Raw genomic sequence first — 23,371 nt, forward strand, 5'->3', positions numbered from 1 at the left:
GTGCACTGTGGGTCTCCATTATGATTTGAACTACTTGAAGATCTGTGGGCTTAACATATATTTAATCAAATAAACAGTTCACCTTTAGCTGCCCAAATCATTTCATGTAAAGATAGAAAAAAGTAATCTTGGAAGAAAAATTGATACACAGCCCTAATACTAGTAGCAGTATGTCATTGTAGCTCTGCGTTCAGGTGTTGATAATTCAGCTTTAAAATGAAAAAATACATTTTTTGCTGGATTTTGGTGTGTCTGTATCCAAGAACAGTTTTTTAAATAAAAACTTTAACAACCAACTACATATAATATAATTCTCTGTAATTTCAGATGTGTTGTATTGCATAAAGTTGGACCAGTTTAAAAAACACTTAGAACTGTTTAGCCAGTACAGTTGCTAAAGTGGCTGAATATTTCCACCTTTTGAAAAAAGATCTTTTTTTGGAATAGAACATCTAAAGCACTGGGGTTTTTTTTTAATGTTAAGGAAATAAAGTTTTTGAAGTTTTGCAATCACCTCAGGGCTGCTTTAATTCAATGGATGCTCCTGATCACATCTACTTTTGTTATAGTATTTTTAATTTGAAGCAAGACTGTAAAAACACAACTTCACTTAAATATTTTTGGTTTCATCCAAACTGCTCATAACATAACTTGGACTGTGATTTCATAAGTTCTTATATGCAAAGCAGATTCTTAGACCCTGACAGAGATAATGGATCTGCCTACTGCAAAATAAGTGGTCTTGACTCATTAGGTGGTACTACTTAGTATTGAGCAAATGTTCCAACTTTAGTGGGCATGTTGCTATTGAACATATGTTTGAGACTGAAGTTAAAAGGCTCTGACATGGCCTATTTATGTTAATTGGGATACTGTGTAACACTTGGTACATGTAGAAATATGAAGATCTATCAAAATTCCAACTCTGGCATTTGCACTTTAGCCTAAAATAAATTGCCTCCTGTTTCCATTGGGTTTGCCCTAATGAACTTCCTGATACAGTTACACCTGTGATGCATATTTCTCAACCTCTACTAACCTTCAGTGAGGTGACTGATTGCATGTTAGACTAATCTATGTTAATATAGAAAGATAAAATGAAACACTGAGAAAAGATGACACTCTATTTTGAGCTAACTAAAGGCAGTAGTGTGTATTACAGAGTGGGTGTTAAGAAAGAGTCTATGGGGCTATTTTTAATATTTACATGGTGCTGGTGACATAACTTTACTGGTAGGCTTTTTTTGTGATAACCCATTGTTACAAAAGTACAACAAACGTTTAGTTTCCCCTTAATGTAGTAGCAATACCAACTCTCAAGATAAGTTGACCAAATCAGAAGTATAGTAAAGGAGGGAGAGCTCTCAAACACTATTCATGTAATTGAATTCTACCTTAAATCAATCACATGACCTGCTTCAGTTTCACTAACAAATATTTTATAAAACCAGGAACATAGTTTATATATTGGTAGCCAAAGCTAAATACTGTAACCAAGATTTTCAAAAATTGATGCCTAAAACTTAGGCTCTGATGTTTGTATTTGGACACCTAAATAAGGACAGTGATTTTCAAAAGTGCTGAACATTCAATAACTCATGTTGGCTTCAGGAGAAGCTGTTGAGTGCTTGGCACTAGAAAATCAGGCCAACTATTTAGGTTCCTAAATATGGATTTACAGCCTAAATTCAGACATGCAGGCTTCTTTTAATCTTGGCCTATGTTAATGGATGCTATAGAAGACTGAGAGAAACAGAACCTCTGGGTTTCAGACATAATAGACTCAACCTTGAAAACACTTGAAACTATGCCAAGTGAAATTGTGGAGAGCATTATAATGAAGGAAATAGTGACTTTGGGAGGGACTAAATTACATCATTTAGAAATTTCTACTATGCAACACCATTTTCAAGGATTTCACAACAGTATTTAACTTTCCAATTTTGAGGGGAGCAGGTGTCAAGATCTTATCAGAGATCTGCAGTGCAAAATCTGATAATTGTTGGAAATTAAACATTTTGAAATCTTAGCAGCAGCCTCCATCTTAAACGTTTGACCTGCTTATGTTCTACCAGTGTCTCAGAAGACTGAATCTCAGTATTTGCATGTCATCTTAACAGAGATCTCCAGAAGAGGGTGTATTTTTGGGCCAAAATGGATATTCCTATTTTCTTCTGATAAAAGTTACAGTATCTGGACTTATTGTCCAGAGTTTGGATTTTAAAACAAATGTAATATTTTTCACTACCTCAGAGCTACAGATGCTAAACCTACCAGAAAGAAACATGTAGATTTGTAAAAACTGCTGGAAGGAGATGAACATTGGCCTAGAAATCTAGATTTATAATTCATTACAAGTATATTAAAAATGAAGATATTAACTGTTTTAGAATATTATACCTGACAACATAATGAACTAAAGCTGCTTATACAAAACAAGGCTATTACAGCATTTTGAAGCAATGCTCATGTGTGAATGAAATGAGTGTCAGAACAGCAGCTTTTGACACTAGGTGTAACACTACTTCACTGAGGCAACATCCATGTTTCTTATTGAAAATGGTTGCAGAACATATTTCAGATACATTTTATTGCTGAGCTCTTTGTGTTATACACTTTCTAAAGCTCCTGTCACTTTAGTATATTTGGCTGGTAAGTCATGAATAAATTATAAGTTTTATAGGCAATTTGTATTTTTTGCCCATATGTGTTGCATGAATGAACCCTGACCCATCATATACTTCTCATATAATAATGGCAATTAATGTCTGTTTTTAGTACGAGCCATGTTCTAGGTAAGAGGTGCAGAATGAAGCATGTAATAAGCCCATATGGAGAGTTACAAATGGCTATATGTAATTGAAACCAATTTTTAACCACACACATTTATGGTTAATTTTTTGTTAAGATGTGTGTTTTTTTTCACCATTGTCCATGGTCATGGAGGGCAAATAGATTTCATTCTAGGATAGGTAAATTTTCATGACTGCTCTCCACAATTACTAGTGGACACTTCTTAAGGGCGGGGTGTGGTTTTGTTTTTAATTTGTGTTGCTTGCAAGGTCAGTTCTTTTCACATTGTTTTGCAGTTGTCAGTAAACTTGAAGTTTATGGACTTTGGGCTTGGAGTAAAATTAGTCTAATGCTTGAGTCAGTATAGTAAAGAAATTATATAGCATAACCTTGTAGGGTGCAAGGCTAAAAAATCTGAGATGCTTCACTCTCAGTCAAATCTGGGATGATGAGCTGCTCCAAGATGGAAAGAAAGGAAGTTGCTGAACATTTTATATTCTTACACCATGAGAAGACTGGGAGTTGAGGGGGTGGACACCACTGTATTTTCAATGTGCTGTATTGTATTTTACACAGGCATGAGAGGATGAGAAATCATTGAGCAGCTAACACTTCAAAAATTGAATTAAAATGTTTCTTTTCATATTAATGTCTCTGAAGTTTGTTTCAATGTCCTATAGCAAATATAAATCAAAGGCATCTACCTGCCTTTTAAAACTCATTACTTTTCAGAAATCAGTCAGTTTTTACTTTTCACATTGATTCTCTACAGTAAAATTGTCCCACAATATAAACAACCCACCATAGATTAAACAGAGACACTGATTTTATGGCTCATTATAATAATGTGTAGCACACACTATTGCCTGTTAACCCTTAATTGCGCACTTCATTTTAAGTGGTAGTGAAGAAGAGCTGAGTGTATCTCAAAAGTGAAGCTCAAATTCCTCCAGAAGTTGGTCCAATAAAAAGATACCACCTCACCTACTTTGGCTCTCAGGCATTCTTTGACATTTAAAAGAGTGAAATATGTATTAGCATGCATTAACTATGTACTGAGCGTGATACAAATATGAGAAGATGGAGTCTCATGAGTTTACAGTTTTTGTTCACGGAAACAGTAAACCAGATGATAATGGGCACAATCACAAGACTGATATGGTGACGAGGTTATCAAAATATCCTTTTTTGGGAACCAAAAAACCCCTACAACTCCCATCTAGCCTTTACCAAGAGCATCACAATATCTCACACTGTATTTAAAGTATCTGCTTGGAGAGGAAGGCAAGAAGATGGATGACCATACACGGACAAGTACAACAGCTGAAGTTTCTATTATTCCTCCCAGTAAACCGTTGCTATATAGACCCTTTAATATCCATGTTATAAGTAAGGAAGATATAGTACTAGGTGTCAGAGATAGATGACCCTAGTCCCAAGGAACTTAATCTAAATTTAGTTACCATAACTGGAAACAAAACGGAGTACTGAGAGATTGCTCTTGGGAGATCATTACACACTACTGATCATTAAATATGTTCCGTTTACCTGAAGGGGAGAGAGGGCTAACTATAATCAGATTCACACTGAACTGGGTAGACAGTACAGCTGACATGGCATTGAGGGATGTGAAGGAAATCACGATGTATCTTTTCCCCTCTGTTTTTAAAGGTGGCTTTAAAATGCAGGCCTTCAGTGGTGATATGTTAAGTAGTTTGAAAATGTAATGTGAGTGTCAGTTAAGGTTTCAGGTTATTTCTGTCCACTGGAAGAGAAGTTTCAAATCATCTATAACTTGCATTGTTAGCTTTATATTTATTTTCATACTCTAACTGTCTTGTAACTTTTTATGACTAAAACCTATTCTGTTCATGATAAAAGTTTAAAAACAAAGTAGTTAAGATAGATTAAGAGCAATTTACATTTGTTATGATGAGTGAAATTTTTCTAATATTCTAGTTAAAGTTGAGTCTTGGAGTTTCCTTTCCCTAGAAATTTTAAAACACATTCTTATAAAATATGTCTAGTGCTTTTGTGTGTGTGTGTCAGTTTCTGTCTGGAAAGTGAAGTATTTTCAGACAAACTTCTCAGAGTAGAAAACAGAAGTGACTGAAATGAGTCTCAGAGCTGGGTTTGTAGATACAGTATAAAAGCTAAATATCATGGGCCAGCCATGTTATCAACTGTAAACGTATAGAACTGTGCAAGATAAACTCACATAGTGCATGCTTTAAATACTTGGCTGTTACTGTTCTTGTAATCTATTCTTTTGAGTTTTGAATCCCCAGAGGCAGAACATACAGATATAAACAAGCTCTGTACTGAGCCTGCGCTAGTGCTGTGTTCTCAAGTTTCATATTTTCTTTCCCTTTATATCTTTCCACAGCATTCAAATAGAGCCCAGATTTAAGAATGAAAAATAATTGACTTAGGTTGAAGGATATAAAGTAACTGTGAAAAATCATATTTTCCTTAAAGGAAAATTCTACTGTTAAAAACAAAATTCAGCTTATATAAAAATGATGGTGTTGGCATTTTAAGTTTGCACTGTTAGACTTTTTTAAAACGTTAAAACTTGGCTAAAGTCTGGCAGTTGCTACCTTGAAGAACAAGGTAAAGCGAGTTGTATCTAATCTCTCTGGCTCCCAGTTCTGGCCACACACTAATCTCTGGAAGCAATTCTGCACCTGCTGCCCTTCTCCCATTCACTCACTCCCTGCTGCCTACCTTCTAATCCTGGCTATTTTCAGTTGGGTATGAATTTAACTTGTCTCCTGCTTTAAGTACAGTTTTCAGGCTGAGTAAGAGGGAAGGTGCCGCAGCAGTTGTGGAATATAAACTGCAGGGAAAGTGGAGGTGTGGCCAGAGCAGTGCAGGCAGATGGAGATAAGAAACAGCCCACTTCAGTGTCTCTCCTGCACAGTAATAGCTGCCAGGCTAGGAAAGTAGACAACCATAGGAAAAACAAAACAGGAGTTTAACTATTTAGTATTCATTATTTTAATGCACATGTATCCGTACAACCTCTATTTTAAAAATTGGTGTTTTCCTTTACAGTGTTCAGTGTATGGTAGGTGTGTATTTGAGACTTGTATTTGAGATAAATTCAAATACTATGCCAGCAGTTCTGATTTGTCCACACTTCCTAACCCAAAGCTTTTATAAGCTTTATGAGGTCTCTTTCATAAGAGAATCTGAGGTTATGAAAGTGTTTCATTTGGCCTTTTTCTAACAGATTTACTTTTTTGGTTTGCAGGTACTCAAGGAGTTACACCACCTGCACCTGTGATTGGGCTACAGACACCATCTACTGGCCTCCTTGGTGCACGGCCTGGTTTAATACCACTTCAGCGACCTCCAGGAATGCCACCACCTCATTTACAACGGTTTCCCTTGATGCCACCTCGGCACATGCCTCCCCATATGTTGCACAGAGGTCCACCTCCAGGACCAGGGAGCTTTGGAATGCCTCCACCACATGGAATGAAAAATCCTTTTCCACCACCTGGCCACTTTGTCAGGCCTGGTGGGATGCCAGGAGTTGGAGGACCAAGTGGGCCTGAAGATAATAGAGATGGAAGGCAGTTTAGGAATGATAGGCAGACATTCACTCCTAATAGAGACCAGGAAAGGTTTGGAAGGAGGTCTTTTGGAAACCGGGTAGAAAATGATCGGGAGCGCTATGGTAACCGCAACGATGATAGAGATCATGAGCGACTTGGTAATCGTGAAAGGAGAGAATGGGGAAGAAGAAGCCCTGAACGTGATAGACATAGAGACTTGGAGGAGAGAAATAGACGGTCCAGTGGACACCGAGACAGAGAGAGAGATTCTAGAGATAGGGAGTCTCGTAGAGACAAGGAAGAAAATCGGGGAAAGGAAAAACCTGAGCTGACAGACAGGGCAGATGGTGACAAAAACCATGAATCGCATAGTGGTAAAGTGGAAAATGCAGACGTTGTTTCAGAACTTAATAAAGGGGAGTCTGAACCTACAGGTGTAAAACCTGATGAAGAGTTAACATCTGAGGCTACCTCATCTGTTGAGCAAGCCGAAAAGGATACTGGCTCAGTTGTAGAGGCTCCTCGCTAGAGACTGGAATTTGTCAAAAACATAACAGTGACATTTACTGGAGTGTAGAGCTTTAGAGTTGTACAGTATTGCTGTATTATATTTGCTTCTGCTATATCACAGCCCCTCAGTAGTTTGTGGGGAATTGTAAGCAATTTGATTGCTTCCCTCCTATTTAAAATAGCAACACCATAACACAAAATACTGAAGATATGAATATTACCCATTTTTGCTGTAACTTTTTAAAGTTTTGACTTTAAAAAGTTTACAAATCAGAAGTAGAAGTGCTTTCTATTTTTTTTTTTTTTTTTAATTTAAGAAAAGGTAACGGTGAAAGCTCCTCAAAACAATAGGGATGTGTTTTTAATAAACTCTATTTTCGTAACAAACTTTAACGTGTGCTATTCTTCCTACACTGCACTGAAGTGGAAAAGGATTGTTCAACATCTTAAAGTTTGAACTGTTAATGCTGTACTGGAGTCTAAATTAGACTATTTTGTTTATAATTGTTAAAAGAAATACATCTGTTTGTGTAGCTATTCACAAAAGCAAATTTTTATTTGTAACAGTTATTTTGATTTTTAGATTGCTGCATTTTAATGATCTACTTGACCATACTAGGTAAAGGTTAGTGGTTTTTAAATGTTGTTTGAAGAGGTAATTGTTTAGTGTTTGCAATGCAATCAAGGTTTTATTTTTTCCTCCAATTGGTTCTATAATAATTGTTGCCCTAATTAACCATTTAAAAAAACTTACTGACAAAGCAGACCACTTCAGACAGTGTTGTCTGCTCTTTAATGTTATATTGTATGTGGTGGGCTGGGGAAGCACCAGTTCAGCATCTTTTGTACTTGTAATTCATTAATGCTTTTTTGGAAAGGGGGGTGGAAGAGAAATCAAAGACACCAAATCACCAATTCAAAATGCTAACCTATTTTTTTTAAGTGGGGATTGGGGTATTCAATGATTTTATAAAATGCTGCCTGTTCATTCACACAAGTCTAGCCAATTACTATTGTTTGTTTATTTAAAATTACCCGTCTACCTTCTGTACTCTAGCATGAAGGTAGGTTTAAACTTTTTGCCCATGTGGTGGTGTAACTATCAAACTAATGGAAGAATACACATTCCTGTATTTGTGTAAGTTTAACTGTACTCTCTCCATCTGACAAATTATTTTTTGTACAATAAACTACAGAAGGGCAAGTACTAATTCTAATAGCCCTTCAAATGCAAACAGTTTAGAGACTGCCAACAGTCAACTGAACCAAACCACAAAACTCCAAAGAATTTTCTGTATGGAAGCTCTTTCTCCTTGATTACCCTATGCACAAGAAAATGAGGCTTATGTTAGAAAGGTTCAACTGGAGCCTGTTAATGTAGTGGAAAAAATTTTATGAATCTTGTCCATATTTAAATGTTTTTCCCCTGGGGGTAAATGTGCTCTGCAATTTAAAATTGATTTTTCTTTCTAAGTGAAGGGCAGCTGCTTTCTTACATCAATACTTTTTCAGAGCCGGGTTTTTTTTTTGGCGCGGAGGGAGGGAGAAGAGGACATATATTTTTGTTCTTGCAGTAGCAGAATAAAGAGAAAAAAACTGTTTACATACTTGTAGTGAACTCAAACTCCATGTGTTTAAAATTTGTGTATCCTTAATGTTTGTTTCATGCTGGGCCATTGGACCTAACTTTTTTAATCTACAAACACAGGTATTTCTGCCTAAATATAAAACTTTTAGCAACAACTGCCATAATTTGATGAGAGGTAGGTGTTTGAGTGGATTTGATACATTTTATCAAAAAACATGGTGACAACCATGAAGGAGATGTGTGACCTATAATACATAAGCCTCCCAAGTGTCACCCTATACTTCTATCTCCCCTTAGGAGAGAGATTTTCTGGTTGTTTTCAAACACTATTATCAACTTCTTAAACTCTGCTTGCAGTGCCATTTCTTAATAGTGCCCTGTATAAGATCATTTTTTCAACATTAATCAAACATATTTACCTTTTAGTGTGCCAGTAAAATTAAATTATGTGGAATAGTGCATATTTCTGGCTAGCCTGCTTCATTAATATTCAACTGCTTCCACTTTTCAGCTAATTTTTTTAAATCTACGCTTAGGATACCTGTAATATGAGTTACACTTAGATTAATGCAACCAGGCATTGCTGAAAGGGTGCTGAAGTTTTGCTGTTTGTGAACTCAAGCAACTGGTCTGGATTATTACTACTTTGGAAAGGAGTATTTTCATAGTAAATGGCTGATAGTGCTCCCTTTCCATTCAAACTATTCTGTTTGGTCATTGCAATTGAATATTCTTTCTGCTTATTTTATAAGTACAGCATAAAACTTTCAGGCTGTTGCACTATTACATTAACTGTCAGGTGGTGTAAGAAAATCTTTGGTTTTGAAAGTAAATAGCTGAACATTTATATAAACGCCAGTCATTCTACAAAAAGGAGTTTAAGCTGTAGTGATTAAAACAGTTGAATGAAAGTGGTAGGTGGAATTGTGCAAGCTTTCCTGCAAGACTAGTGCTTAATGTAGTATTGACTTTTTTTAGTAAGCTCACTTGAGTTATTTCACCATGGAGACAAACATCCTCTGCAATCCCAAAATAAAGTCAGACTTGGGCACGTTGTTCAATAAGTTGGTTTTAAAGGAAAGGGTTGTTAGGGTGTACACCAATATCACCATCTCATCTTCTATTTCAAATGTTCAGCATCTGTGCTTAAGAGTAATGCTACACTATCCACTTCCTGTGTTGCTGCTATCATAACCAAGTCAAATAGACTAACACTGAAAAAGGCAGAGTTGCCTACCACCCTTATAATTGTTTGCCACCTCTAATGAATGTAAGCATACTGCATTTGTTGCTATTCAAAGAACCCTTCCATTTGCAATTAATTACATGGGAAGTGAGGTGTCTAGAAATGCAAACAACTTCCATGGCTCACAGTTTATTTGAAAATGTTGATAGAATTCATTAAAATTAATTTTCCTTTTGAGACTTAAATAGAACTGTCTAAAAAGTATGTAGCAGCAATTATTTGACCCTTGAAATGCCTTTTTAAATCTGTCACTGCTTAGAGAAAAACCTTGAACTTCAAAGAATAAGGACATCCTCAGGATGTGCATTGCCATTTTACCAATACAAGCTTGGCCAAGCCGCCTCATTGGTGATAGTTTATCTACCCAAGCCATTTCAGCTAGTCAACCTAAGTAGGTCAAGAGGTATGATTTACTTGCACTAGGAGTCTCTATCTTATGGATCTAGATAGACAAGTACTTTTGCATAATACTTCACTTTATGATAAAATGGTAAAGCTCAAGGCTGCCATGGTATTGCCTTTTTCTGACCACCTCCTCCTGCCCCATAACTGAAATAGCAACACCCAACTTCTCCTTTGACAGTATTAGGTTTGTTTGATACCCTCCCACCCTAAAATACCCCATGGCTACACCTTGAGAGAAATGTCCTGATTTTTTCATATTAAGCTAAATTCATTCATAGCTTTTAGTGATGGTGTTGTCCCCTACATCAGAGGCAGGGGAAAGTTTTACCTTCAAGCTGGCAAAATTGGGCATGTTGTAGGGCTGTTTTACAGCAATACTAATGTAATTAAGTGAGCAGTCAAAGAGCTGTGTATCAAAGGTGTGCCCAGCATTTGCTTCCATAATTACTCCTTTCAAGAGGAGAGGAGATAACTTTATAAAGAGAACCATAGTAAGTTCTATTTTCATAACATGTTTTAGATACTCCATTGAGAGTGTTACTTGGTCTTCCAGCACAGAATAGAGAAATGAATCCATATGGAGAACCCAGTTTATGTAGCCTATGCATGATCAATGGTGCTAGATGTTGAAGGAATGACTGCTGGCCTGTAACTATATCCCTTAAGTATGTAGAAGGTTGTACTGTTCATATTAGAGTGCTCACTCTAGGCCTTAAGTAACTGTTGCACATGTGCAAAGGTTTTAAAAAACTGGAAACCACTGCAGCCATGCATATTGTGATATTGACCCTATCCTTGTTTAGTACCTAGAACAGAGTTTGGCAGGAGATAAATATTTCCATCAACATTTTAATTGCAGTACACATTGTACAAAATTAAGTCTGGCTAGTCAATACATAGACAAAATAGCACTGTGTTTAAAGATAAAGCTTTTACCAGAACAAGGCCAAGCTATTTGGTGCTTTCAGTGAAATGTACATTGCTATAGCCTATTTTTCATTTTCATCTTCAAATGCTTCTAGGTAAAGTCAATATTTAGGTCTTTGCTAGTCCAATAACACCACAAGCCAGACGAGCACCAGCATTGCCAGTTTTGGAGCTCTCCTCATTTCCCCCTTTACCCAAGTCATCCTCTTTCTCATGAACCTGTGCAAAGAGAGAAAAAAGGTTCTTAATGCATGTTAGATGTAAAGTATTTTAACATTTCTACCTTCAGCCACGAACTTAAACATTAGTGCTCCTCTGAATTCCAGTTCACACCACCAGGACAAGCTTTTGCCATCTAGTTTGTATACCTCCCTTATGTTGCTGGAGACAGTCTAAGTTACTCAATCTGGAAGTGCTTGTAAAGTGAGCAAGCTACTAACATTCTGCACACAATTTCTTTAAGTGCATTTAACTTGACACTCATGCTGAGTAAATATTTCCTTAAGTCAAGATTGGTGGTAAGAATAACCTAGTTCTCATTTGCAAGCTGAAACCCCCATTAAAAACCAAATTTAGAAAAATTAAACTTCAGCCTCAATCTTGGCACCATTACCAAAAAGCTGAGTATTAATCTAGTTACTATTCAGATTCATCAGCAATCAGGACCTGAGTCAATATGAAGATTAACCACCAGTAAGATGGCAAAGCATGCCTAGCTAGTGCTTGTGCCATCCCTTAGATCAATTTATAGTACAAGTTGTTTCACTGCTTGGTCAAATAGTAATGCAGGCCAATACAAGTGGATTTTACACTGCATTCACGATCCTGGGATGCAAGTGCATCATGCACAGCATGCCTCCTGAAGAAGAACTCCGCATTATAGTTGCCTACCATCAGAGATTCAGAGTAATGGAATACCCACCTAATGTGTTATGGCACTAATTAAACGAGCTGTTAAAGGTTAGCAGTTTTGCTATTAGGTTGCTATTTTAACCATCATTGCTAGAGTGCCTTGTCAAGTCCTTCAATGTATTAGATTACCTGTACTCAAACCAGTTACCTGAAACCCATACCTAAATACAGGAAGCAATCAAAGACACAAGATCTAGTATTTCCTTTAGTCAAGTTCCCTTAATATCTCACCCATTGAGAGACTTGTCAGGAGAGTTGGAAAAAAGCACAGATTGCTAAGTGAAGGAGGGAATGAAAGATTCAGAATCTAGGACTGCCAGAAACCACCTGCCAGCCAGGAAACATCACCCAGAGAAATCAAGTTGTTTGATAAGTTTGTGCTACTTGTAACAGACTGATGAAATGCTTTAGATGACATTAAAGCTCAGCAGGGAAGAACTACGCATTTGTAGCTCAAGATCTCTAAGATGTTCAGCCCTTTCCTGCCTCTCCCTAGTTTTAAAAAGGATCAAGATTTTTCCCATCCTTTGATGTGCAAGTAGCTTTTAACCTTCCCAGCTTGAAGCTGGTATCTTCTCCGCTCACACAATACAGAATTGGTCCAAAGCATTCATTTCATTATGAAACATCCATCAAGTTTGCCATGTCATTTTAAAGGAGGCTTTAAATTGTGAACCTACAAAAAACAGGTAGCTCAGTCTGTGCAACAGAACCACTTCAAGTGTTTTAAAGTCACAGATCAGCTTACACATTTGAGGCTGGAAAGTCATCCTTCAGCATGACTTGTGCATATAGCAATAGTGGCTTGTTATTAGCAAGTTCTGCAAAGCTTCAGGTAACTTTAGGCTGCAGCTTATTGTATTTTTTTGTTTCATGAGGGCCTGATGCTATCCCTATGTTTATAGGGCACCACAGATTCTTGCTGGCAAAAGCATAATTGTTGCTGTAGTAGTCTATGGGGAAGTGAGATTCTGAAACATGAAAGTGGTTTGAATTGCAGAATTCATTTAAGGTATCCAGAAGTGCTGATGCTGACATTGGGTGTCTAAAGAAAACAACCTATTTAGAAGAATAGGGCTATTTAGTTAATACTACAATGTTTACAAAATGTCCCTGCATCAGCTTATTTGGTTCAGATTTTTTTGCAGAAAAAATGGTAGATTCTGTAGTACAGGGGCACTGTACCAGATTTCAGTTTCACAAAATGACTTTAGTAGAGATCAGCTAATGAATATGCTTACCACCATGGTGCGTCCAATAATGGAGTTTGGTCCCGTAAGAGAAATTACAGAATCTTTAATAAACACTTCTGCCACACCTCCTTTATTAGCAGTCACATTGCCGAGATCTCCAACATGCCTAGAATCCACAGAAATAGAAGTCTGAATTGAGTTAAAGTCTGAGCCATTTGCCACTAGAAAAGGTATTTCTCCATTTAATGACTGACAGTGTTAGATTCCTGATTTGTTTAATACGAAGTAGTGAGTTATTTGTACCAAGTTTTGAACTGAAGTAGTGAGTAAAGCATACCCTCTAACTCCATCCTCTCCCCAATTTAAGTCCTCATGCTATTTTTTTAAAAAGTCAGATATTGAAGGATAGGCAAGATCTGCCAACGTATCTGCAGGGAAACTTCAGTTGGACTTCAGTCTTCAGAGCTCTGCTTAGGACTAACAAAACAGTGTTTTGGACATGCAGATATTAGGAAAAGGAACAAGCATGGCTTAACCAAGACATATGGCAGTCAAGCCTACAAAAATCTGCAAAAAGCCCAGCTAGTACAGTTGATCTGCCCACACTTACCATACTGTAACACATTCACATAAGTTACTCATTTTGAGTAGGTAAAACTATAAGCTGGGCTTACACTCTGACAAACATCTTACTGACAACAGCATAGGTGTTCTAGCCACAGTTTTAAAAGCTTGATGCAGTAACACAATACTTACTCTTTCAGTGGCTATGAACAGCTGTTTGAATCAAAGCAGGTTGGATTGCCAGAGCAAATTGCCAAGTGAAAGGAAAAAAAATAAGTAGGTACCTCAATGATTTGGACTATAAGTGACCATTGTTTTGTTATGGTATTCTTATAACAAGGGACCTTACTTGGTCTTTTCCAGGGTTCTGCCATACTGTGGAACATTCTCCTCAGTATCCAATTCCCATTATCCGATTCTCATCAAGCGGGCAAAGGGGAGGGGGAGTTAGATTTGCTTTTGTTCTCTGAAGTCCAGGATTTTCCAGAAGTAGGATTCCCAGAGAAAAATGTGGGATACTGGTGTATAGTTTAGATGAGTAATGTCCAAATACCAATTAGAGATTCATGTTAGTGTTTGGCTGTATTTTGCTTGTACTAGTGTCATTGCCTGTACTCTCTCTTTTGTGACATCTGTATCTTATGAATTGCAAAATAAACTATAGGCAAGACAAAGTCTTTGCTTGCTCTAGTTATCCAGGAATTTGAAAAAAATCTTAGTTATGATCAGATATTTGGAGACAGATGAATTACTGCTCTGACTAACTGTTCATCCAGTCTGGTATTCTGACAACAGCCAATACCAAAATCTTTTTTAAAGAGAATCTTGAAGTAGATAGTTAACAGTTGCTTTCACACTTTTTGCTGAATCCTCTGGAGTTGCAGTGGTTTAGAGGCACAATTTTCCTTTAAAATTGTATGCTAGTTTCTCCCCAAACATACATCTAGACTTTCAAACATAGTACAGATTAAAGCTTTTTTTTTTAAACTTTATATTGAAGGAAGGCTCAAAAGTCTAATTACAAAATAGGAGTGGTAGAGATTGAAGAATATTTTCCAAAGATGGTTACAAAATGACTACATAAGCAATTAAGTAGGCCACTACAGCCAACATCCAAATGCCAAAGTTAAATTGTACCCACTTCTGCTGGAAGTGTGGCAGAAATTTTCAAGGGTTGGTAAAAGCAGTTGTGGTTCTTACAATCCTGCTCTAGTGCAGTCAAATGAAAGTAGCCGAATTTCAGACAGTTATAGTCATGCTTATTGTGTGGCTGACTTTGCTAGAAGTTGATTTGGGACCTCCCTAAATGTGATGTTTAAAACATCTGGAATGACTGACCACATTTACAATAAATCCTAAATCAAGTATTTGATCAATATGATGAAGATGACAAATTAGGTCCCATTATAGGCAAATATTTGATTAGATGCTTAAACACCCACACAACACTGTAATCTAGTCAGTTTTGTGACTATGGACACTAGCCTAACTCCTTCACCTTTTTTGCCACCACTATAATAAATCTAGATGCAATTCTGATCAACCCCACCACCAGTGCCAATTACCTAATTAGATGGCAATGCTCTCAAACATTGAATGTTCTGTCATTTGTCAGTTATGCACAAGTGCATCATACACAACATAACATGACTGGGCTTCTGGAGTTTCCAAAGGAACAAAACCTGGCTCAAATTTAAACTTAGCTGTGAGTGCCTAATGCTCCCATCAAGCCACTACACTGACCTTTTAGTAATGGGTCATAAAAGTTAACTAGAATTCCCACTTCATATATTAGCCTGTGTTTTCATAACAGTATAGGAGTCCACCTAGATCTTTTCTAAACTAGAGAGTGATGTCAGCCAGTTGAAGTGCAGCTTGGGGCTACACACAGTAATACTGAAATTGACTGACATAGGGCATAGCCATTAGCAGATCTCTACTAGTGCAAAGCATCCACCTACTGGTATGGTCAACCCTGATACCTGTCAAAGACTTATGTTCCTGCAGCTGGACATCCTCCTTCATTCACCAGGTAATGAGTTAGTCCCCCACTATGCTTCTTTCACTAGTATCCTCCCAGTACCCCCCTTCCCAGAGACGCTCCTAGTTGTGGTTCCCTACTCCTGTACTGTGCAGTTCAACTACACATATAGCTTAAGACTGCAGCTTGCTCTACACTGCAGTTTCTCCTTCCTGTTTACTGGGGGGAGGAGGGAGTGTGTCTCAGCTCTTAATAGGCACTGTGGGGGGGTGAGCTAGATATTGCAATTTGTGATCTACAGCTGAACTGCCATGGCTGGAAGACTGAGAAATATCAATAAAGGGTGAACATTACACCAGTTCCCTGGAACATAGTTGGGGTGGTGGAGCAACTGGTGTTAAGAGCAGTTTCTCTCTAGTAGAGATCCACAGAACACAAAGTTAAATACTGATGCTCACCTCTCTCCATCCTGTGGTCCACCATGTTTTTTGCCTTCAGGATTGAAGTGAGCACCTGCACTGGTACATCCTGTAACAAATGAGTCTTCAGTACAAAGTTACTGCAGAACTGATCATTCTTTTCAGATGCATAATTTATCTTTTTGCCCAGCAAGACACCTTGTACAAGTTTAATATAGGCAATAGTTACTGAGTTGTAAGAATGACACTTTCCACTTAAAGGAAGATGAATGACTATTGCCCTGAAATACCACTAGTTTATTAAAAAGAGATGCTTCTTTGAGATCTTCCAGAGCTCTTTATTCATTCTGTGTCAGGAGTACAGTCAGCACAAGCTTCCTCAAATTGACCTAGATGGTCCAGATTAATATGGAAGGTTAAATCAATCTCCACTGAGTCAATCCTTAGCTTCAACTGAAAATGATACTTTAAAAATCTATTGGCCAAATAGTGGGCATAGAATAATGAGTTAAACATTATCCAATATGATATCAAATTGGAGCTAGCTGACCTCAAGTTAGAGAGCCCCTCATTTCATTACCCATTTGCTTTCAGATTTTAAACTACTGTGTTAATTGCTCACAGGCAATGGTCTAATGCCATCATTTTCTTGGTGTGATACCGCTCTCAGCAACTAGCATGACAAGAGACCTTCATTTGATATTGCTTTCCTTACATTTCAGTACACAGAAATTGAGTTCACACAAGAGTGATTCCAGTATGAGTATCACTACAGTAGTTTTGTAGTATTGCAAGACATGATATTAAGAACAATCATGATGTCAAGGCCATAAATTTAAAAGGTATCAGAATGCAGTTTAGCTGTAGCAAGACAGCCCAGACAAGAACCCTACCGTTAGTGTTGTCGCCAAATTCATGGACATGGAAGCCATGGTTTCCTTCAGTCAAACCTTCAATACGTCCTGAAACAGTTACTGGTCCATTATCCTTCAAATGGAAAAGATACACAGTTATTTCTTTGTTAATCAACAACAATTAGTTCAGGACTTGTAGAGTTTTAAGGCAGCAGATATGGCTGCACTGAGTCTTCCTAATCCATGGAGAGGATACAGCTTGCAGTCCCATAATTCGTACAGCACTCCATAGTTGTGAACAACTGATGCAGTAATTAGGACAACTAAGTTCATGAAATATAGTCAGTCCATCCAAATTTGGAGCTGCCACCAGCCTTAAATGAAAATACACAGCATCTCTGATTGGGTGACAGTCACCCACCTCCCAGGCTGGCAGACAGGCAGCAGTACCCCCCCCCCCAAACTCACCCAGGTGGCAGCCCCCTCCCTGGCTCAAAGCCCAGAAAACTTGTCAATTTTACAGCTCTAGCTGAGCAGTGAAATTAACAACTATGAACCCCAGATTTCACCAGTTACCCTCTTTTCCTGCCTCTCTCTCTCTCAGGGTTCCCCCTCATATCTATGGCAAAAAATTTGGCAGGGTGCTTTATATTCCTCAGCAAGCCGCTCAAAGCCGCCTAGCTTTGGCCAACATCACCTCCAGCCTAGGTACATACTTGAGTTGTACACCCCTGGTGTAAAGGTGGTAACCCTACCCACACTAGATCTGACATCTGTCATATCACAGCCTTCAATACTCAGCCCTCCTTCCAACATACGGCTCGCATTAGTCTGTAAATATAAAATCCCATGAAAATGGAGTGTTGGGGTACTTACTAAAATTCAGGAGTTGGGGGGTATTTGCTACTTAAAAGGTTGAGAAACTAGTGCCCATAAGGCCTTCCGCTGGCAAGTAGTTTGAGACTGGTTCTGGAAAGCCATTTCAGGTATGGAAGTGGACGTGCAGCCACCTACCCTGGAAGAGCTTCATTCCCACCTGGGGCAGCAGGAAAGGGGGGAGCGGGGGGAAATCAGGAGCAGTTAAAAAAAATCCAGGCCGCGAAGCCATCACAGGGACGGGGGCCTTAGGAACAACGCGTCTGCGCTGCCCTGCATCGCGGCTAGGACACTGCGGAGCAGGGGTTAAAGTGCGACAAGTGATCGCGCCCTTGCCTCTATAGCCACGTGCCAGCTCGCACTGCGACTGCGTCTGGCCGGGGGGCGCGGCTCCCCCCTCCCCAGACAAGGCAACAGCGTCACCGTTAGTCTCAAGCAAACGCGGGGCGGGTCCGAGCGCCCCAGTACCCAGGTAGGCGAGTGACGCCACCCCCCCCAGCCGGACCGCCAGTTATACCCGCCGCAGTAACAGCCTCGGCCCGGCTCGCCCGGCGGCAGTGCAGCTCGTGCCGCCCCCCCCCCGTGACTCAGCAATTCCGCCCTCCTCCCCCGCCGGGACGGCCCCGCGGATCCCCGGCCGCCAGCCTTGCTCGGCCCTCGCGTAACCGGCGCCCCGCAGGTTACACAAGCCCGGCCGAGCCCCCGGCCCTGACCTGCTCGAAGAGGATGACGCCGTGCACGAGGCCGTCCCCCTTCAGCACGCACACGGCCTTCTTCTTCGTAGCCGCCGCCATATCCCCGCACGCCCAGAACCTAGCCAGCTGAGAACCACCGAGAGCTGCCTGTGCTGGTACCACCCTCCCTACGAGTGACTCTGCGTCCCGCCGCGCTTCTTATACCGGCCCCGCCGCCGCGCAGCCAATCACAACGCTCGCTTGCACCGCTCTGCCCGCCCCGGGAGAGGCTTGGCCAAGCAGGCGATAGAATCCGCCACCCGAACCCACCAATCAGGAGAGGGAGCGCTGTCACACAACTTCCCCCCTCCCCCCGCCCGTCGTTCTTAATCACGAGGCAGCCGCCCCACACTCAGCGTGTGCTCCTGGTTTCATCCCTTGCCTAATCCAGCACTAGTGCACTCGGGACTGAAGAGTGGAGTGACGCAGAGGCCCTGGTCTCTGGAACCATTGCATGAGACAGAGGAGGCAGGGCCAACGGGGCATGCACCTCTGCGTAGCCCAGCCGCATCTGTGCCCCGGGAGATCAATCGCCAGACCAGATCCTCACTGACACTGATGACATCAGTATAGTGTATGTCCCTCAGTCCCAGTCCCGTTCCTCCCGCCCTGTGGGAGGAGGCAGTTTTTATTTTAACTACAATTGGCTGCCTGGGTGAAAGGCTGTGATCCTGCAAAGTTACAAATGGCTGGAATGTGTTGCATTGATTGAACCTACAGCAAATGAGCTTTCTGGAGCTTTCCCAAAGAAAATGTCAGCTCCTCAGGGCTTGTTGTTGCATAAAAAAAGGCGACAAGCATGATTACAGGGTGTTTTTGTTTTTTTAAATCATCTCATCACTATAGTTAATGTTCTTCCACCCTCACATTGTGGAGATAGGGCTAAATTGCAATAATTCCATTCAGCTAAGGATAAAACAAGTTCTGTGTTCACTGACACTTTCACGATTTGAATCTTTTAGTCAGGCACAGCAGCTAGTCAGGCCCATTCCACTCTATCCCTAGCTGGAGCTGGATTTTATTATTGTTATTAGCTGAGCACATCTCATCTTGCTTTTAGTCAGACCAGGGAACTAACTTTGCACATTTCATTCTGCTTCTAAACTCACGGGCTTGCTAAAAACCATATATCACTGACTCTCACTGAAACTTTTGGTCCCATAATTGCATCTCATCCAAAAAATCAAAGAGGCCGTCCTCCATAGCAGTTTCACCATAAAAGTCCATGAGATTTAAAATCTCACTCATAACATTTGGAAAATCTCTACCTCTTTAAACTTGTCATCAAAGAGAAATGGGACAGAAAGGATGTGATCCAGCCAACTTGGGAGGGAGGCAAACTCACAGCATGAGTTCCCTTGAGTTTTGAAAAAAAAGAGCATAAGCATGGCCATACTGTGTCAGATCAATGGTCCATCTAGCTCAGTATACTATCTTCCAACAGTGGCCAATGCCAGGTGCTTCAGAGGGAATGAACAGAACAGGTAATCAATCATCACCTGATCCATCCCACTGGTCATGCGGCCATTCCCAGCTTCTGGCAAACAGCAATCCCAAAAAGGCAATTTTTTATTGGATGAGGGATAGCCAGTAAGGCATGAAGATGCAAGAGGATAGGGAAGAAAGGCTCTGACCCTACAGTCCCATGTCAGCAAGCACTGAGAGTGATAAGTATGCACTCAGAATCTCACAGGAAATGTTGAGGACCTTATAAAGTAGTCTGGCTACATCCAGGTAAAACTTGTGAAATGTAGAAAAAGGGGTTTATGAACACCATAGAAAGCAGAATGCAAGAGCTCTTGCCACTAGGGTGTTCTGGAACAGCATTGAAATTACCTGATTCTCCATCGCCCTACATACACCAATGCAATGTGGGCGTACAACACTATGGGTAAAATACTGCCCCAATAAAGTCAATGGCATAACTGTCACTGACCAGAAAGGGGTGACAATTTCATACTACCATTTTTGCAAATATTTCTTGCCAGAAAGGCAATAGATACTGACTGTTTCCACTCTAATACCAGATTAATAGTGTTTTATAATGGTCATACAGTCAGAGAACCATTATATTTAATAATACAAACCAGTGGAACTTGCCAATCAGTGGAAATTACTTGAACTAATATCCACTCATTTTAGAGTTTGTTCAGTTGCTTGTCAGGCTTCCCTTACAGCGTATGCCCTTGCCTTACAGAAACCAGATACGACATGAGCTTTTAATGTGACATGGGGGTACTGATTTAACAAAGACGTCCTTTATCTCACACCTTCTTAAGCATAATTGTGAACAAGAACAAATACAAAACAGCTTTTTAAACAGTCTGACTAAAAATGCCTTCCTCTCTTAAACGCTCAGCTTTCTGGTGTTCTGCAATGTCTCAATTTCATATTGCCATAAAATCTTCCAGGGTAGACAAGATTTGAATTTCTGCTATTAAAAACAAGCTGAACCCCTGATTTCTGCTTCATTTTACAAACATTTCTACATCATAAGCCCAGACACCTGTTTTTTCTCTTTGAAGGCCACATTGAAATGACTCTGTGACAGACTGGGATATGTCTGTATCAAATTATGAGTTTCATTTTGTATTATGAGTTGAAAACATGTTTAAACTTGCCTGAGGGCAGCCTTGTATTGCATTCCAGGCGGTTGCCCTATCCAAGAAAGGCATTTGCCAACTCTTTGAGAAGCCATCAATACCACCATCTAAGGCCAGTGACTTTGATTGTCACCCAACTGCTGGTCCAGCCCTCTGGAATAATGTTATTACTACACCGGGCCCACAGGTAAGGCAAAGGTGATGGGGGGGGGGGAGGTGGAGCTTTCTAGCTCTGCTGAAGCACATGGATCAGAGACAGAGTCTGTACAAAAGAGCTGAGTCAGCTCTGTGCAGGGGTCAGTCAACCATTGCCACATGTAAGAGAAACATACCGGAGATAGTGGGCAGAACAGACTCTGCCCAACCTGGAACACTAGCAAACCTCAGACTCACGGGAGAGTGAGATCAGACTAAGGGAGGTGTATCTCAGGATTGTTGTTGTTTTGAAAGATTTGTAACTCTCAAGTGCTTAAGAGTAAAATGACTGTGGTTAGAAAAATTCCTCTGATCAAATTGTTCCTTGCTTTCCTGCTACATTGTCCCAGAAGGAGTTAAATTAGAAACCATCAATCTAGATGGAGCTCTGGGGGATAAGTGATGGGGGGGCTCAGGAAGTCCCAAACACTAACAGAAATAACCCCCAAGACCCAAATATTTGCTAACCACTCAGGTCAAAAGGGTTAACAATAATTTAGTTTCAAAACTATGCATGCTTTATGCACACCAAACCTATTGCAACCAGAGACATAATCAGAACTAGAAGAAACTGAATGAGACAACATTCTAGAGTCCTGTATATCTAACCTCTGACTAGTTGCATAAGGACACTGAAGCCATAGATCATTTGTACCATAATGACAAGCTACTAACTTCCCAGACTTAAACTATTTTAAACCAATCTCCCACAAGCAATGTGCCACTATTTATTTTAAATATGTTTATATAATTTGTAGGCCTGACTCCAAATCTGCCTATGATATTGCCAAACAGGGTTACATAATTTTCCCCTGTAGTTATTAGATTTAGCAAGATCTGGCCTTGTTTATCCTCCAACACATGAGACAAACTGACATAACATTATCAAAAAGAAGAGTCAGACACACTAGACCATTTGCCATGTAATACAAAGTAATTATAGCTTAAAAAAAGTTAGTTAAAAAAGTTTAAAAAGTATAGTTAAAAAAGACTGGGGACCGACAAGCTAAGCAACAGTTCTGCAGAAAAGGACCTGGGGGTAACAGTGGATAAGAAGCTGGATATGAGTCAGCAGTGTGCCCTGGTTGCCAAGAAGGCTAATAGCATATTGGGCTGCATTAGTAGGAGCATTGCCAGCAGATCACGGGAAGTGATTATTCCCCTCTTTTCAGCATTGGTGAGGCCGCATTTGGAGTATTGTGTCCAGTTTTGGGCCCCCCACTACAAAAAGGATGTGGAGAAGTTGGAGAGAGTCCAGCAGAGGGCAACAAAAATGATTAGGGGGCTGGAGCACAAGACATATGAGGAGAGGCTGAGGGAACTAGGCTTGTTTAGCCTGCAGAAGAGAAGAATGAGGGGGGATTTGATAGCAGCCTTTAACTACCTGAAAGGGGGTGCCAGGGAGGATGGAGCTAGGCTGTTCTCAGTGGTGGCAGACGACAGAACAAGGAGCAATGGTCTCAAGTTGCAGTGGGCGAGGTCTAGGTTGGACATTAGGAAGAAGTTTTTCACTAGGAGGGTGGTGAAGCACTGGAATGGGTTACCTAGGGAAGTGGTGGAATCTCCATCTTTAGAGGTTTTTAAGCTGTGGCTTGACAAAACCCTCCCTAGGATTATTTAGCTGAGGTTAGTCCTGCTTTGAGCAGGAGGTTGGACTAGATGACCTCCTGAGGTCCCTTCCAACTCTATGAGTCTATGATTCTATGAAAACGTATATAGCACAATAGGTGTGAATGACAATTTGCATACATCTAGGAAGACAAGACCTTTGCCCTGAGGGACTTGAAATGTAAATTAGACAGAAAATTGATGAAAAAAGAATAAGTTTTAAGAGACAGCACTGGAAAAGTGATCATCAGTGGAAGGCTAAGGGAAAGAAATGATTTTTGAGGAGGGGGCATGAAAGAGATTATTTGTCACACACTCAGAAAGAAGGCAGCAATTTTATGCAGGAGATGGTATTAAGGGAGATGTGACTGCCTTTTTCATTATTAAGTGTGATAATGAC

The 23,371-nt window shown here is 40.0% G+C and overlaps 2 protein-coding genes across 3 annotated transcripts in view; one reads left to right on the top strand and one right to left on the bottom strand.

Annotated features, from left to right (window-relative positions):
* SCAF4 (SR-related CTD associated factor 4) overlaps nucleotides 1–10,794 on the top strand; it is a 76,250-nt gene extending 65,456 nt beyond the window's left edge. For both annotated transcript variants that reach the window (XM_067565612.1, XM_067565613.1), the window contains one exon: nucleotides 6,050–10,794. In XM_067565612.1, the coding sequence (XP_067421713.1) occupies nucleotides 6,050–6,885 (836 nt within the window). In that variant the 3' untranslated portion in view covers nucleotides 6,886–10,794. The remainder of the gene's footprint in view (nucleotides 1–6,049) is intronic.
* A 146-nt stretch (nucleotides 10,795–10,940) lies between these two features.
* SOD1 (superoxide dismutase 1) lies at nucleotides 10,941–18,707 on the bottom strand. Its single transcript, XM_067565614.1, has 5 exons — nucleotides 18,545–18,707; nucleotides 16,995–17,088; nucleotides 16,141–16,210; nucleotides 13,186–13,303; nucleotides 10,941–11,251 (listed from the first exon to the last, which is right to left on the bottom strand). The coding sequence occupies exons 1-5, from the start codon at nucleotides 18,623–18,625 to the stop codon at nucleotides 11,141–11,143; spliced, it is 474 nt and encodes a 157-aa protein (XP_067421715.1). The 5' UTR covers nucleotides 18,626–18,707; the 3' UTR covers nucleotides 10,941–11,140.
* Nucleotides 18,708–23,371: the final 4,664 nt, after the last annotated feature.

Source organism: Emydura macquarii, unplaced genomic scaffold, assembly GCF_026122565.2.
Source record: "Emydura macquarii macquarii isolate MOO-44397 ecotype Brisbane River unplaced genomic scaffold, CSIRO-AGI_Emac_v2 contig_2681, whole genome shotgun sequence".
In the NCBI taxonomy this organism is placed as follows: Eukaryota; Metazoa; Chordata; order Testudines; family Chelidae; genus Emydura; species Emydura macquarii.